General features: G+C 35.5%; 3 protein-coding genes across 3 annotated transcripts; 1 reads left to right on the forward strand and 2 right to left on the reverse strand.

The window, feature by feature from the left end:
* On the reverse strand, positions 1 to 3521 carry LOC122319319 (probable CoA ligase CCL5). Its single transcript, XM_043137337.1, has 5 exons — positions 2175 to 3521; positions 998 to 1143; positions 702 to 769; positions 493 to 595; positions 1 to 372 (listed from the first exon to the last, which is right to left on the reverse strand). Exons 1-5 carry the CDS (start codon positions 3391 to 3393, stop codon positions 259 to 261), a joined length of 1650 nt encoding a protein of 549 aa, XP_042993271.1. The 5' UTR covers positions 3394 to 3521; the 3' UTR covers positions 1 to 258.
* A 4234-nt stretch (positions 3522 to 7755) lies between these two features.
* On the forward strand, positions 7756 to 9822 carry LOC122318016 (NADH dehydrogenase [ubiquinone] 1 beta subcomplex subunit 2-like). Its single transcript, XM_043135139.1, has 4 exons — positions 7756 to 7948; positions 8523 to 8568; positions 8661 to 8723; positions 9614 to 9822. Exons 1-3 carry the CDS (start codon positions 7845 to 7847, stop codon positions 8721 to 8723), a joined length of 213 nt encoding a protein of 70 aa, XP_042991073.1. The 5' UTR covers positions 7756 to 7844; the 3' UTR covers positions 9614 to 9822.
* Positions 9823 to 10935: 1113 nt separating this feature from the next.
* LOC122274252 lies at positions 10936 to 11973 on the reverse strand. Its single transcript, XM_043083272.1, has one exon. It carries the CDS (start codon positions 11871 to 11873, stop codon positions 11181 to 11183), a length of 693 nt encoding a protein of 230 aa, XP_042939206.1. The 5' UTR covers positions 11874 to 11973; the 3' UTR covers positions 10936 to 11180.
* Positions 11974 to 17426: the final 5453 nt, after the last annotated feature.

A 17426-nucleotide genomic window follows, 5' to 3' on the forward strand; every position in this document is an offset into this window, starting at 1 on the left:
GATCAAAATTTGTCTTTCATCAACCCAATGTTCTTACTTCAAAACGACTACGAAATTAATTAGATATTACTATCATGATTATTAATCAACCAAGACTTATTTCACAGAAAATAAAATTCCCGCATAAGCATCGATGTCAAACCAAAGGCACAGAACTTCCAGTAGTACTGCAGCGTAAAACGGCTAAAAGCATGCCTTTTTTTAAGTAGTGAAGAAATGCATGCATGCGTGTATGCAGTTGCATCTTTCCCCAAAGATTCAAAGCTTGGAGGTGGAAAGCTGGATTAGATCCTTCCTGAGAATCTTGCCGGAGGGATTCTTCGGTATAGAAGCTATAAACGCCACTCTCCTGATTCTCTTGTACGGAGCCACCTGCACGTACGTTTATAACTCCAGGTGATCAATACAGTGCTAACCAAAATATTTCTATAGACTTGATAATACAACTCATACACACACACACACACACAAATTTTCTCATCGTCGGCTTACCTGTCCCGCTACAAAGTCCATGATTGCACTCTCAGATAGATTACTCACAGCTTTTCTTACCACATATGCCATGGGGCACTGTCCAGCCTCCTTATCAGGATACCTAAAACACAAGAATGATCAAACTGAGGCTATCTTTTTCTTTTTGCTTTTTGTAAGAGCAAGTGTTTACCCTGATCAGCTTTAATGCAGTAGAGAATAAGACTTACGGTATAACAGCGGCATCAGAGATCTCTGGATGAGTTAGTAGCAAGGCCTCTAGTTCTGCTGGGGGGACCTAAAAGGTCAAGAAAGAAATCAGCATATATTTCAAGCTAGATACATTTTTTTCTCAGAATATAATCAGATATATCTGTTGAAATAGAAGATCCAAGTTGTTGATTGCATCCATATAGTATGAAGTACTTAAGAATTGTATCAGATAACCCAAAACTAAAGCACAAGAGTTCCAGAAACCAGGCAAAGCTTCATTAATTTATAAAGAATCCAATGTTCATTGTCTCACCTGATAACCCTTGTATTTAATTAGCTCCTTCAACCTATCAACCACAAAGATGAACCCATCATCATCAATATAACATAGATCTCCAGTTTTCAGCCATCCCTCTGAATCAAGAGTTGATTCTGTAGCTTCTGCATTACCGAAATAACCTGCAACAGCATTCCCGGTATGTAGAATCATTAAAAAGAAACATCACCAGCCAAAAAATATTTCCCACCCATGTTGGAGATAACATCAAATCAAGAATTTTTATTATGATTTGATTTGCTGAATTGATTTTAATCATTATCAAAGAGTTCTTCTACTTATAAGTTGGTACGTAAAGCACATCCTCTATGTCGTTGACATGGCAATACATGATTTGTAAAAGATTAAAATTTTAAATTTCTTTCGCCAAACAAATCTTGTCATTCAAATGGATGTGTGTTTTATACACTGACTTATAAATAGAATTTTTCATTATCAAATCAAGATATTTTTCATTATGATGCAAATATATATTTACCTTATTTGATCTCTATGTAATTTTCTTATAAATAAAAATTAATAATTTGTATTCAATGACAATTGGGAATACCAAAATTCTCTCTGATCATCTCCCTTCTCCATCTTCTTTTCTATGATATGCAAATATAATAATATAGTCCAAGAAACATTCTGTTACATGGCGAACATTTGTAACAATATTGTCACATCATTATTGCATAAATCTGGAGTAAAAATTAGCATCAAGAGTAAGAAACAAACCAGAATAAATGTGCCACAGTTGAAACTTATATAGGTCTAAATTATTAATTTGGAGGACCACCGGGACAAAATCAGAATCTTTTTTTATCAAGAGGGGTCAAAACATGAATTATAGAAAAATTGTCAACAATATTTCTTAAAATACTTCAATTTTCAACACAATTAATTAATAATAGTAACTTCTGGCTTAATTTTTTCAAATTCTGAAAAGAGACTTGAGAAGCAGACGGGAAGAAATCGAAGAATATCTTAAAATCTGGCCTGAAGCTCCATGATTAGTACTTATCGTAAAGTTTCTTATGAATTTTATGACTATATGATATTGATGGGTCCCTATGCTAGTGTCAATCGGATAATGTCAATTAGCACAAAGTGAACGTACAAGAATATCTCCCAAAACAAAAGATTACAAGAAGAATACTACAATCTGTACCTTTCATGATCGAGGGACCTCTAAGCCAAAGCTCGCCGGTCCGGTTCACCGGTAGAGCCTTACCGGTCTCCGGCTCCACAATTTTCGCATCCATGCCCGGAGACAGCAACCCTGCCGTACCGTACCGCCGGCTCTCCTCCAACGAGTCCGTCGACGCGCCAACCCCCGTCGATTCCGTTAAACCGTACCCCTGCAGAATCGTTACTGCCGGATACCTCTCCACGAACCCTTCGATCACCTCCTTGCTCAGCGGCGCACCACCCGACAAGACCGACTGCAGCGAGCTCAGATCGTACCTGGACCGTATCTGATCAGCACCGTTCACGAGCGCCACCAGAATGGGCGGCACCAAGGGGAGGTAGGTTACTCGGTACTTCTGAATCGCCGAGAGCAGATCGTGCATCTCGTACTTGGAGAGGATCACCACCGTTGTTCCCGACGCGAGTAGGGCCAGCGCGAACACTGCTAGACCATAGATGTGAAACATTGGGACGGTGCAGATGAACCTGTGGTCTCCTTCGAGATTGAACCGACCGAGCACGATTTGAACCATCGCTATGAGGCTCTTGTGTGAACCCACCACACCTTTACTCGCACCGGTTGTGCCTGACGAGTATAGCAGAGTCGCGGTGTCCTCTTGGTTCACTCTGGTCCTGACTCGGGTCCTTCTTGGCTGCTTCTTCAGCATTTCCCCGAATGTGGAAATGATTAGAGCATTCTGCACAGCGGGGGTGGACTGCTCGTCCAGGAGAACAATTCGGAGATTTGACCCTGCGAGCTTGGGGACAAGTTGGCCAGTGGTGAAAGCGATGACCGGTTTGGAATCAGCTATCTGTTTGGCGATTTCTCGGGTGGTGTTGAGGGGGTTGGTGGTGGTTATAACGGCGCCGATGGACATGACAGCGAGGCACACGACGGGGAAGAAGATAGAGTTAGGAGAGAGGAGGAGGACGACATGGCCTTTCTCGACGCCCAAGTCGGAGAGACAAGTGGATACGGAATCTACGGCAAGCCAGAGATCGGAGAAGGTGAGGTGGCTGCCGGTGGAGGCGTCGACGAAGGCGATCTTGCCATGGTGAGCTCGGGAGGAGATGAATGTGGTCACGTCAAGGAAAGGGTTCGGTGGGTGTGCGATGGGCTTACGTTTGCTGTAGAAGACGGAGTTGGAGTCGCAGAAACCGGACTTCGGATCGATCACGAGGTTACTCTTCTGCGCCATTAGGGACACGACGACGACGCCACTTCGCGCGTTCTCGAATAGACGAACTTGGTTTTCAGCTTCATTTTTTATACAGTTTGAAAGCCGAACTTAAGAGTCTTTGACCACGTTGTTTGCTTGGTGGGACCCGACTATGTTGTTCCAAGAGTCTATCTAGTCTTGAGACGGTCAGCCGCCTCATGAGGCTATTGTGGCCGTTGATTTGGCTTACGGGGGCTGTTTTGTACGTTGATTATCGCATTAATTATAAAAAGAAGAAAATATATGATAATAAATTGACTAGGATGTAAAAAAATATATATTATATTATTATTTTCAACGTCACACCTCAAATTTATCAATTTTACTCTTTTATTTAAATATAAACATATTAATTTATATAAAAACAAAAATAAAAAAAATCTAATGGTAGATTGGTCGGTCATTCGGCACTTTGGTAAAGTAGCACGTGTAAATTGGACCGTTTTATCTTTTTGTCTTTTAGATGCGGCGTGTAACATATTGAAGATTTCGTATATCAAATGAGAGGGATATTATGCACATTTTTGTTTTTTTTGGTCTGAAAAAAGCTATTAAAGTAAGTATTGAATACTGTTTTGGTTGTAATTTCAATTAAAGTATTGAAATGAAAATAAAATATTTTAATATTGATATCATTTCAGATATTATTTTGAAATAATTTATATATAATAAATTAATTATATATGTATAAATTATATTTTAAAATAATATCAATACAAGTCTTAAAAAATTAAAATACACATTGATAAAATTTAATTCAAATGTAAGAATTAAAGTGAAAATTATAAAAAAAATTAAAATTTTTACATTAATTAAAAAAATTCATTAATTTTGACCAATACTGGTATGGTCGATATTGATTATAACATACTAATATGGCCAGTATTTAAGCTGGGATGAAACATATGCATTTTCTATATGTATCACTATTTTAGTACGGAAAGTACCGGCCAATACCATCGTATATGCCACACCATCCGTTGATCAAGATGGGCCACGAAATATTTACGTCTAAGGCTCGTGCGCAGCCAAAACCATGCGTGTGTCCCATGTGACGCACGGCGTGAGAATGTGAGACCCACCCTTCGGTGCAGTGGCTGGTCTTCATTTGGCGCTGCGAGGATTCATGACTTTCACCTTTTAGTTATTCCACTATGGAAGTACTAGAAATACAGTTCCTTTACAAAATGAGCTAGAAGAGTCGACTGCAATATATTTCTACTGGTTGTGATTTAATGCCACAACCAATAGATACAGTTGTTGGATTAAATCAAAATGCATTTTGGAGCCCCTTCCTCTTAGCAAAAGAACATGGGCTTGAGGTACCGAACCTATGGGTTATTATTACCCATTTCTTTTTTAATAGAATTATTGTATGGGACAACCCACCCCTTATTTTATATCTTTATTTTAATTTAATGCATATTTGCTTAAAAAAGAAAAATTAGCCACGTCTTAGCTGCAACTCGTAGTAAGATGAAGAAATGTAGACATTAAACACAAAGCCAAATAGGAGGAGGAGGTGGAAGAAGAAGAAGAGGTATAATAATGCATCGGTTGCCAAACAAAATAGGTGAAAGTGATCGATGCCCAAAAGGCTGTTCATCACGAGTGTTTTAAAGGGGGATTTTCAACCCACTCGTTCTCTCCTTGTTCTTTTGATAAAGTTCAGAGTAGTGCTATTTTAGATGTAGTCTAAAAATTTACGGAACAAGTTAAAATATATATTTTTTAATTTATATTTTTATAAATTTAAAAAATAAAAAAAAATCACAATATTATTAAAAAATATTTTTTTAATCACTAAATTAAAAAAAAAAAACTATTTAAAACATTATTTCAAAATTAAATTCGGATCACAAACTCAAAAGTATTTCTGTAACAGAAATGATTTGTGCAGTCGGGAAATGCAGTCGGCGTGCAGTCGGATGTAAAAAAAAAATTAATACGGAACCTACATGAAAAAAAAAAAATTATTTTTATAACTTTTTATAATTCATGTAGGTCCTCCTGAATATAAAACAATTTTTTTATAATTTTTTTTTATTCATTCTGTACAACCGACTGCACGCCGACTGCATTTCCCGACTGTATGTAGCAAAACCTATCAGGATGTTAAGGCAAGAGTGACACGTGGACAGCAAATCGACCCAAAGGCTGAAGAAGAAATTGACACAGCTGCAGGACACAGCTCACGGCAACATTCCAGAAGCATCCATAAGGCACCTACAGAAAATAAAGATGAATCATAGAATATTCATGTAACAGAAAAATATTCCCTATAGATACATATGTCAATGGTAGATACATATGTCAATGGTATAGGAAAAGAGTTTGTCATGGATTGTGAATATTATATATATATATATATATTATATAAATGCCAGAAGGCCGTGTGAAAGAAAAGAAGGCTCCGTCCTTGGAATCAATACAATCTGCCCATTGAGGCATTCTTTCAAAAAGTTGTCGGCTGCTATTGTGTTTCTTTCAACACGGGATGATGAGTGAAAAAGGACCCCATTGCTCCAATGTGCCAACTACCGAGCTGATTTTCAAACAAAAATTATTCTTTGTCGTCCCTTATATCACATGTCAATATATAATTCATCATTTTTATTTTTTAATTAAATACATATATATTAATATATAAATTTATATTTAAATAAAATAATAAAAACAGAACTGCTACAGGTACCCGCCGCTGGGTACCCATTGCGGAATCGCTGACGTGGCTGTCGATATATTATTAAAAAAAAAAAAAATACATCGATTACACCTTGACCCAGCTCCCAAAATCGTCATTAATGAAATATTGTGTTTCATTTTTACATTGAAGTAGATAGAAAGAAGAAAATCTAACACTGGTGGAATTTATCTTCTTCACCACGAAGCCATAGACAACCACTCCCCCGCTTTGTCTTCACCATGAACCCACGAACAGCCACTCCCTAAGAGGCACTTTCATTGGTCGACTAAAGTTGGCAACGAAGATGATGATGAAGTTCCAAGTATCAAATCTTCCTCAATCGCAAATTTTTTTTTCCTCTCTGTGCTGTGCCCATCGACGATGACTCCTCCAACAGGACGACCTCCTCCACCATCGACGGAAAGTAGCAAACTGGGTCTCTTTCCAAATATATTCAAGTTTTTGCTACGGTCTCTTTCCACCATCGACGTCGCAGTACTCTTCTCCTCCACTTCTCATTGCCGACATCCTCTCCACCATTTACAGAGCAGGTAAGGAAAATAAAAAACTGAACAAAATCAAAATGGGTCTCTTTCCAACCAGAATTGAAATAAAAATTCATCAAACTTGACTAAAAAAACCCAGAAAGCTTCGGGAAGGAGATGATAAAGCTTGATCTCAGAGAGAGAGAGAAGCTTCAGTGAGAGAAGCAGTTATTATGCGAAAAATCAGTATTGGGTTTTGTAACAAGGAGAGAATGGAGCTTCGTTATTATCCTGTTTGTTCTCTCTGTGACAAAGGGAAGGGGGAGAACTAGTGTATACGAAACACACCGTTTCATTTGCACATGTGGAGGGACGTGTACGCAGGGGGTACGCATTGCCGAGTGCAAATAGACTTTTTCTAATAAAAATGATAAATTATATATTAGTGTATGACGTGAGAATAATAAATAACATTTCTCTTTAAAAATAGGCCTAAATATCATTATTTTAACTTTTAGTTTAGCTTAAGGACTTGATTGGTTTAACCGACTATCTCATTCAATCTCATTTTGTCTTATTTTATCTCAATATCTAAATATAATTTAAATAAAAATATTTTTTATTTTCACATTTTAAAATTTTTATCTAATCATTACAATTTTTTTAAACTTTTAAATAAAACACAAAAAACAATTCAATTTTTTTTAATTTTAAAAAAAATTATATTAAAAAATTGGAAAAGTATAGTTGCAAGCACACTTGTGTACTAATATGTGCACCAATTTATTATGATTGATCAAAAAATAAATTTTATTGAAAACAGTGCTAATTTCATTTTTAAATATGAAAGAATCAGTATTAGTACGTAAATTAGTACGCGACTTTGCTTGTATGTAGCAAAACTCTAAAAAATTACGTTCTATTTTAACTTTATAATATTTTTATTTAAATATTTCTCTCTCATTTATTAAAATTTTATAAAATATTTTAACTCAAATTATTTTATTATTCTTTATAAATTATCTTATTATTATTTACATATTTTTTTTTTATCGGCCTAACAGAGAACATTGTACCGCGGCCCGCCCATGCATTATTCAATGACTTACCAAATAGGCTGAATGAAATTGGGCCCATTTTTCACTCGATGAGATGTGCGTCCGAAGGGCGAGACTGGGCTGCAGCGGCTTTTCCCGGTACGAGGCTTCGCTTTTTCGGACTCAGGGCTTGCTTTCACAGAGACACAGAGAGATTCAGGGATGGGAGGAGGCCATGGAGAGGGCACGACGTACAAGGGATTCACAGTGCATCACCCGAAGCGTTGGCACGCGCTCACCGGGAAGGGCTTGTGCGCTGTCATGTGGTGGGTGTTTACACTCATTTCTTTCTTTCTTCTCCTTTTCGATTAATGTGACCTTAATTTCATTTTCGCCATCAATCAATTGGTTATGTATCGATTAAGTGACTGAGATCTAGGTTGTTCTTTTAGTCGAAAAGAACTTAATTTTGTCGGAAATGTCGTTGTTATATGTGGTTTTTTTAATCTCCCAGTACATTGGATTCGAGCGGAAGCATAAAACTCTTTGATTTGGTGGGATGAAATTGTGATTTGTTTAATCTCCCAGTACATTCATTTTTCGATTTTTAATTTTTGTTGTTCTATTCTTATGGGTTTCCGGATTCAATAAAGGGTTTCAGAGCTCATTTTAATTATTAGAGTATGAATGGACAACGGATCATAAGATATTAGATTTTTAGTCAGCTAAGTTTGAATACAAGATTAGCTGATTAGCATGTACACGAAAACATGGCAGTAATAATATGCGTAGATGGATCTTTCAGAGTCCGATGGTAAATGGTTTTCACGACTATCTTTTTGTTTTTCCTACTTTTGTTTGCTGGCAAGTATATGAATTTTTTGTGAGTTGATATTTCAGGTTTTGGGTGCTCTACAGAGCCAAGCAAGATGGTCCGGTAGTATTGGTAAGAGTCAATTTGGTTTCAGATTTCTCTGTATTTTAGTTCTTGGTTATCTGATTTTTTCTAGTTCCTTATTTCCTTCGTGCTGTCTTTAGGGCTGGCGGCATCCATGGGAGGGTCACGATGATCATTCTAATGGCCACGGGCATGAACATTAGGTACCCTTTATCTTTCTGTGTTTAGATACCAAGTTTTTTGGTAACTGGTTACTTATAAATAAAAAAAATGTTTTTTGGTAACTGGTTAACGTGAAATGCTGTATCTACTGCTCAAACAAATAATTTGATTATCTCTTTGCTACTCATTTAGAAACTAATGGAGGGACTCCTATTGATGTCATTTGATTGTTTGATGAGTCCAGATATAATAACAGATCTTTATGTCCTTAATTATTGATTAGATTTTATTTTTACAGACTATCGTAAAGCATGTGGGGTAGCAATTAAATTTTGTTTTAATATGGCATCATTAACATCCCATTAAGAAAAAGCTGCAAATTCTACACAAATTTCTTGAAGACCTCACATCTGGAGTGCAAGTGTTGCTAAAACTTCTGTTGTGGAAGAGACGTTTTTTTTATTTTTTTTTCATTTTTAATTAATGCTACTTGTATGGATAAGGCTAATTTTGTGCTGAAAATTTGGGGGAGCCTATTTTCCTGAAAAATATTGTGCTGCTCATGGAGATTGGGGGAGCCTATTTTTGAAGGATGTCCACACTGGATATGATTTCTAATATTGAGGATTATATATATGTGCAACACTGAGTAAAGAAGATCATATTTTTCTGATCTCTGTCCCAGGATAAGAGAGATAATGTTTGAATTATGGGTGAATGAGTTGTACGCGTGTTTGCAGCTGAAGTACAACAATTTAAATTGCAATGTAATATTGAACTTCTTCTTAGACAAGAGGTAGCCAACAAATGTGTTGCAATGGACCAATGCTATAGTAACTTACCCCTGCCTTTCTATCAAGAAACTCTATTGTTAATGTTGCAAGATGCAAAATAAAATGACCAAAACATGCTCATATGTTATTGCCTGCAGGCTGCATTCCATTCAGGGAGATGAAAGGAGAGGCTAAGAATTCTGTTGATGGGTTCTTGGCACAAATTTCGAGTGAACTTTGTTTATTTCTGTTTCAATAAAGTGATTTTGAAGAAGAGATGTGTGGACATGATGTAATGGAACTTAAAAACTCCATGTGAGCGAGCCTGTTATTCTGTAAGCATGGATAAAAACTTGTTTTTTTTTTTTTTCAGGTGTCATGTTTCTGGCCTTCAACGTTTCTTGTGATATATTTTGGAGCATTAGTGGCTCCCATGCTTTATTCCATCCAAAGTGAATCGTTCTTACCCAAAACAATATCGATTGTTTCACTTATTGCATTCAATTCATTTTAATTCACTTCGCTGTTTATTATTTATTATTTGGGAATGCAATTCTCCCCATGGTTGTCTTCACTTTGTACAAACCTAAACCTTCCTCTCTATTTTCAGTAATAATTGCCATCGATATGTAAAAATGAATCAGTGATACGTACTGAGGAGTGGGTAGGGTGTCCCATATTGGCTGTAGATTTGAGCTCTTGATCGATGTTTGATATTAACATCCTAGATAACACCTACATCTCCACTCGAGCCTTTTTTTCCTCCCTTCGATTTACACGAATTTCATGATGCGCGCATAATGATAATTGAGAAATATTTTAGCGATAAAGGAATTACATAAAAATAAACTTATAAATTGATGCAGTTTGATGTGATACGTTAGATTATAAAGTTATTTTTTTTATTGTAAAATAGATCTAACGAATTACGTGAAATCATGTTAATTTATAATTTATTTTATGTAATCTTCTGTAGCACTTTCATTATAATTATATACAGCTGCCTTGCATTGGAAACGTGAACCTCATGGCATTAGAAGTGTGGTTTTTTCCTCATGACAGGCTGGTGCTGCACAAAATCATTTTTTAATAATCGAAGTGATTTGGGCGGGTACGTACGGGCTTTGGTTTCCAGCTTAAGAATTGGTAAACTTGACAACTATATAAGATCAAATGATGGTTTTTAAAATTTTCCTTTCACTTTTGTTTTAATTTGATGAATTTAAATTTAAAAATAATATTATTTTATAGTAAAGTTGTAAAAGAGCTAGCTGTGTTGTTGTATCAGTCCTCTTTCAGCTTATTAATTTGGAAGCAAGTTGAGAACCTCTCAATTAATTCCAACTGGACACCATGATGACTGGCAGCGTGCACCATCGCATGCACTTAGTGGTTTCTATTAAGATCATGAGTCATGACAACAAAGTGTATACTGTACTAGTCTAATCTTCCGGCTTGAAAATCTGTATTCAAATTTCAATGTATTGCATGCAAACATCTCTGCAAATCAAGCATTTTGTGTGAAGGAAAAAGAATAGAATAAATTTGAATTAATTAAATAATGTGAATTATATCTAGCTAGCTTTTTACTGAACCCTAAGTACTGGTCAGCCAGAGCAAGGCAGGCATGCATGCATGCCCTAAAATTGGAACACTAAACATGGAATTCGGATCCCAGTGTTACATGCAATATCTAGATCATCTAGGTAGCTAGCTAGCTGGTTATTAAGTTGTTAGAATGTTGAGAAGTGAAACCCTTGTCTGGATCAAACGTCTAAACATGAACTCCAACTCCGCTTCAAGATCTTCAATGGCAATCTCAGCTGCCTCCAATCTTTTATTTGCACTTTGAAGGGCCATCACATCGTAAATGTCGTAAAAACTTTGGCCAGTAAAGCGTACAAACTTCGAAGCAAAAGACGCTTTTGCTGATTTTCTGTCCAGCCAAGGTATGGAGATGAGAGACAAAAGTGACTCCACCATAGAAACGGTAGTCTCTCTCACTTCCTTTAGCACATCCACGACTAGTTTAAGGTTGTCGTCTATTGCTGAGAGGTCCGAAGTAATAATAATGGATTTGTTCTTCATCCCTTTCAGTGAATTCAAACACTTCAACGTTTCTTTCTTCAACTTCTTTCTGTACAGATTATAAGCCGCGATTTTGCTACCTATATCCGGCTCGCCAATGCATATCCTACGCAACGTGAATTGAAGATCTTGGAGTTGTTCTTTGACGAGCAAAAGGACATCTTTAGAAGTGCCACACACGTCCAACATCCTTAAAGATGCCTCCGAGACTTCATGAACCCATTTTTCTTGACGTTGGTGCAGAAGAGCTCGTTGGATGGTGGGTGAGTGAAGAAGGTCATTGGCAGAGTTGTGCAAGTCTCTAAGAGCATCAAAATTTGGTCGTGCCATCTTTAGATCGATCGAAAAACAAAAACCGAAGACTAAAGATATGTGATTGTGAAAAGGGTTTCTGGGAACGAGAAGATAGAAGCTTTTGCAGCTAATTCCTGGATTTCAAGTCTTATATAGAAACCTATGAAAGACAGGAAATCCTGAATCAGATCTGAGGTCTTTAGTAGGAGTTAGGACCATGCATGAATGAAGTGTCCTTGATCGTACGACTCGGCACAACTGGATACAGCCAATAAGACAGGAAGTTGTACGAAGGAACGTTCCAATGATGGGCAGATAGTGAGGCAATGTGCGCAGTTGTTAAGATATTGCTGTTGATGATAGGACTACATCCCCCAAGATACACGCACGAGAAAGGGTGTTGCATGCCAACCTGGGTTTATATATATATATTTAGAAAGAAGACAACATGATGTCTTGATCATGTCTTTCAAAAGAAAAAAAATATTGGAGAGGCTAGAGAATAGGATCATGTACGTACGTGGAGAAAAATACGAAAGCTAAAGAGTAGAAACGTTTTGTTTTCTCTGTGCACGACATCAACATGGAATCTGTCACTGATCTGCAGTGACTAAGATGTGCATTGTATTGAGGATAATTCGATCGGAGCTTCCAGGAACTCCTGCAGAAAGTTCGTAGATATTTCCTGAGTGTACAATAGCTAGCAATCCACTTATAACGGTGTTAATGTCTTTATTTTATGCTGTGGCCAGTGGTTGATGATCAGATTATCATCCGTCGTAAACGGTGGTACTTACTCTAGTTATGCGGATCTATGGAGGTCTGATGAAATAAATAGACGAGATGGTGAAATATTTGGTCACAAACAAATTTCATAAAATTAAATTCACAAATTCATGTAGCTTAACGTAGCACGTAATCAAATTATAAAATTATTTTTATTATAAAGTAGATTTAACGTATTACATGATCATCATAACAATTTATGAATTTATTTTTGAGTAATGTTACGTACAGTCATTTTTACGTACTTCTTGTACACTCCACTAATATAATTGGTTGTATCAATTTTTTTAATATACAACCAATCACATCAGTGGAGTATACAAAAGAGTACATAAAAGTAAATGCACATGGAACCTTTGTTTATTTTTATGAAATCTCTTTGTACATGTTTGTAACAAAAAATAAATGAGACAGATTTTATGTAATTTAACGTTGAAGAATATCTCTAAATTTATGTCTAAATTTAATGGTCTATTTCTCCTGATCAAACTATTTCCTGTAAATTGGTACATACTACATCAATATCTAGCTATTTCTCCTGATCAAACCTTAAGTTCCAGTAAAAACTTGACTGGAATTTGTAGGCCATTGTGTTAAACGGATCTTTAGATACAAAATCGATCATAGCTCTCACTTTAACGTACTCTGTCTTACATGGTTGAAGATGGATAAGAAATTTCTCAAGGAGAAGAGATCAAGGAAATTAGAAGAAGCTAAGGTGGAAGTTGAAGATGAGATCCCTCTTTTGTTCAGTCGTGTCCCTCATTCTTCTTGTCTTTGCTGCCTCCTCTCGATCTGGCCACTTTTTTGCCTGCCTAACAACACTTTTCAAGAAGGTCAAAATATTGTTAAGTGGTGCCGGAAACGTCATGACTTTCTCTTTCAAATTAGCTAGTACAGTACTTGCTTATACAAATTACTACGCTATATATACATGATATAAATGAAATTATTATATTGAAATTATTCGAACATCAGTACTCTTCCTTCGACAAAACGCGACATCGAATTTTGAAATGTTGAGGCGACAGATGAAGATGTCTAGATGGACTTGAACATGAATTTTGAAGTGCACAAACTTTAGGTAATAAGTTTTTTGCAAGTAAATCTAGAATAATTATTGATTACTATGAGTTCCAATCCCTTGCAGCTAAGTGGTGGATTTCAACAATGCGGATTGATGTGGTGTGTTAATTCTTTATTCAGGGCGTATACTCCCTAACATCTTGAGCCTAATATCATGAGAGACCCTGTGACGCCACCAAATTTTGTTTGAGATCGGACGGACATTTGAATCGTCGAGACATACAACACAAGGTTACCTGCTCCCGTTCATGACATATAAGATACAATGTTCCTAACATGCATCTAACATTATGCAATATTCACAGCGGATAATTTTTTTCTTTAGCAATACTATGCACCAAATTGAAAATATCCCAAATGCTTAAAACATACTTCATACATAAAGACCTATTGAGTAGATCATAACACTAGTCCAAAATGGTTATGATCCAAAAAAATCCTAAAGATGCAACTCCATTGTACAAGTAGTAATTTACGTTAACTACTATATTAACATTGACGTCGCACCGTCACTTAGTCAACTGTGTCTAGTTGATCAGCTCCTGATTCTCCTTCAGGTCCTGTAACAAGATCTACCATTCGGGGGGAATGATAGTTGGGACTACCAAAGTGAGATTTGATTACAAATCTCAGTAAGTTAACAAAAAACTTCCACACAAGCTAATGATGCATGCATGACAGTAAAAGCATAAATGCATAATCAAATTCATAAGTAATTAAAGCATAACTTGGCGTATAACATAGCATAATTGACATAAATTAAATTGAAACATGAACTGAACTTGACTTGATATGAACTTGATCTGAAACTTGACTTAACATGAAAAATACATATTTCACAGTTGTTGTGGCCCCATGTATTCTACGTGTAAATACATACTCCATAGTTGTTGTGGCCCCATGTATTCTACACAAACTTGACTTAACATGAAAAATACATACTCCACAGTTGTTGTGGCCCCATGTATTCTACGTGTAAATACATACTCCACAGTTGTTGTGGTCCCATGTATTCTACACAAACTTGACTTAACATGAAAAATACATACTCCACAGTTGTTATAGCCTCATGTATTCTACGTGTAAATACATATTCCACAGTTGTTGTGGCCCCATGTATTCTACGGAAACTTATTCTTTAACTGCTTAAATACATACTCCACAGTTGTTGTGGCCCCATGTATTCTACGTGTCACAATTGTTGTGTCTCACCTAGTGTATGCGCCATAATTGCTGTGACCCCATACATAAGTAATCAAGATGAAACGTGACTGGAATACGAAAGGACTGAAGCCCTGACGTAACATAACGTGACTTGAATATAACTTGAAATACATGACCAACTTGAGATAAAAACATTTCGTAACATGGCATAACATATAATAGACAACATATTTAGTATGACATACTTGCAACAGTGAATATTACATGACTTGTCATACATGTAATATATGGCATACTTAGCATGACGTACTTGTAAGGTACAGTAATACATGACAGAATATATTATGTAACAGATAAAAATTGATGACAGAATAAATTCTGTATAATAGACAATTACGTGATAACTTGGCATGGCATGACATATATGATAACACACATATATACACTGTAGTTCCTTTACTTAGCACACATATACAGTAGACTGCTAGTAAGTTAAAAGTTAACTTACTTCGATCTCCGCGTTTCTTATAAAACTTTAAGTGCGACCACGAGGAACTGTAATTAGTGATTCTAAAAGTTAGAACTAAATCACTAAATATTTGAAATATGGAAAATACTAACTTAAAGAGTAAGATTTTCATTTTACTCTCTACATGTGGGAAAATGACCGTTTTACCCATAACTTAAGGATTTTGCATACTAATTCCAAAAGTTTCTAAAATTTACATTCCTCATGTAAATTTTGTCCTAAACTTAAATATCAACTCAGAAAAATTTAAAACAAAACACAACTATGAAGAACACACTATGGCCGAAACATACATAGGCCATTTCCCTTGATTTTTGTTGCAATTCCTTCCAACTTCAAAACTCATGCTTAAACCAAAATTTTACAACAAACATCTTCCAATCCTAAGTTCAAAACCATACTTAAAACATCCATTTAGAAAAAGCTAATAATCAACACCAAACTTTTTTGTAAAAAGATCCAAGCACTTGAATCACAAGTTTTGACCTTAAATCAAAACATTTCCAAGAATTTCAAAAATCAAATCTTACTTCTAACATATTCATAATATCATTCTAATATCAACCATGCTTTAAATCATCAAATTAAAGTCACCAAAATCACAAAATAACATTTGGAGTTTTTAGTTTTACACTTAGTCCAAAAACAGAAACTTTTTCCTCAACTAGTTTTGATAAATCTCTTGATCTATGACTTATAAATATATGATCTTCAAACCAAACCATCACATGGTTTAAAAAGATGTCCTAAAACATATATAAGCTTCTAATTCAAGATCACATGGTTAGAAATTAACCAAAACATAAATTTATCCAAGAATATCCACACTTTGGCTTATTTGAATATCTCTTTGCATAAAATTTCATATCTTTGAAACTAACATCAAATATCTTCAAAATAATAATATAACATGTATATAAGATACTTAGGATCCTCCAATAAAATTATTAAAGTCATTAGAATAGGTTTAGACCACCAAAGAGTTAAACTTTCTCAAAACAGAAACTGTTTTTCTTCTTCCAATTTCTAAGTTTCTAAATCTAAGAATATCTTTCATCAAAACCTTTAATCATGCAAAAATCCTCAACCAATAGTCACATATACATGTTAACAATACTCCATAAAAATTTCGGACCAATATCTATCCATTAGCTTGGTTAAAAACTCCAAACTATAACATATTCTTCAGTTTATCTCCCAGAATGACCTTTTTATAGTTTACACAATATTTGACTGACCAAATGATCTTCAAATGGGGCAAATAAGATATCCATGTAAACTAGACTAAAAACGGAACAACTTATATGAAGGAGACTTTATGATAAAACACTTAAAAAAGCTTCGAAATGGGTGTGCAAAAGACCTCCTAAAAGCTGTCCGAGAGAGAGTGTTTGATATTCTTTCAATGGAAAGTGTAAATGAAGATAATTTCATGGGGAGAGGTGGCTGGAGATACTTATGGATGAGATATGGAAGATATGAGGCTGGAGTTGAGAGTTGAGTGTAGTTTTCTCCTACCTAAAATATCTATAAAAGATTATCTCATAATATTCTATCCAATAGTATCTACAAAAAATCAACTTAAGATATTTTTATCTAATAATATCTATAAAAATTAACTCAAAATATTTTTACCCAATAATATTCATGAAAATTACCTCAAGATATTTCTTTTTATCCAATAATATCTACAGTTTTGAACAGAAGTTTTGTCCGAAAATATGAAAAAAAGTTATTGCGCCATAAGACTTTAAATAACCCTCCGAGTCTAATGGCACAAACCATAATACATTTTGACACTTCTAACTATCTCCAATAATCAAAAATACACTTCTAATACCATAGTAAATAATAACACTAACTATGTAGTTAGACAAAAATCTATACGATTAATGGATTCGTGAAAACTTATGAGATTTTCACGAGGTTCCTAAAGTTAATAGAAATTTCACAATTGAATTTCTAGCGGGCTGTTACAGACCCAACCCAACCGGGCGATCAATCGGCTCAGTTAAAGGGTTCTT

Source organism: Carya illinoinensis, chromosome 8 (genome assembly GCF_018687715.1).
Source record: "Carya illinoinensis cultivar Pawnee chromosome 8, C.illinoinensisPawnee_v1, whole genome shotgun sequence".
NCBI lineage: Eukaryota > Viridiplantae > Streptophyta > Magnoliopsida > Fagales > Juglandaceae > Carya > Carya illinoinensis.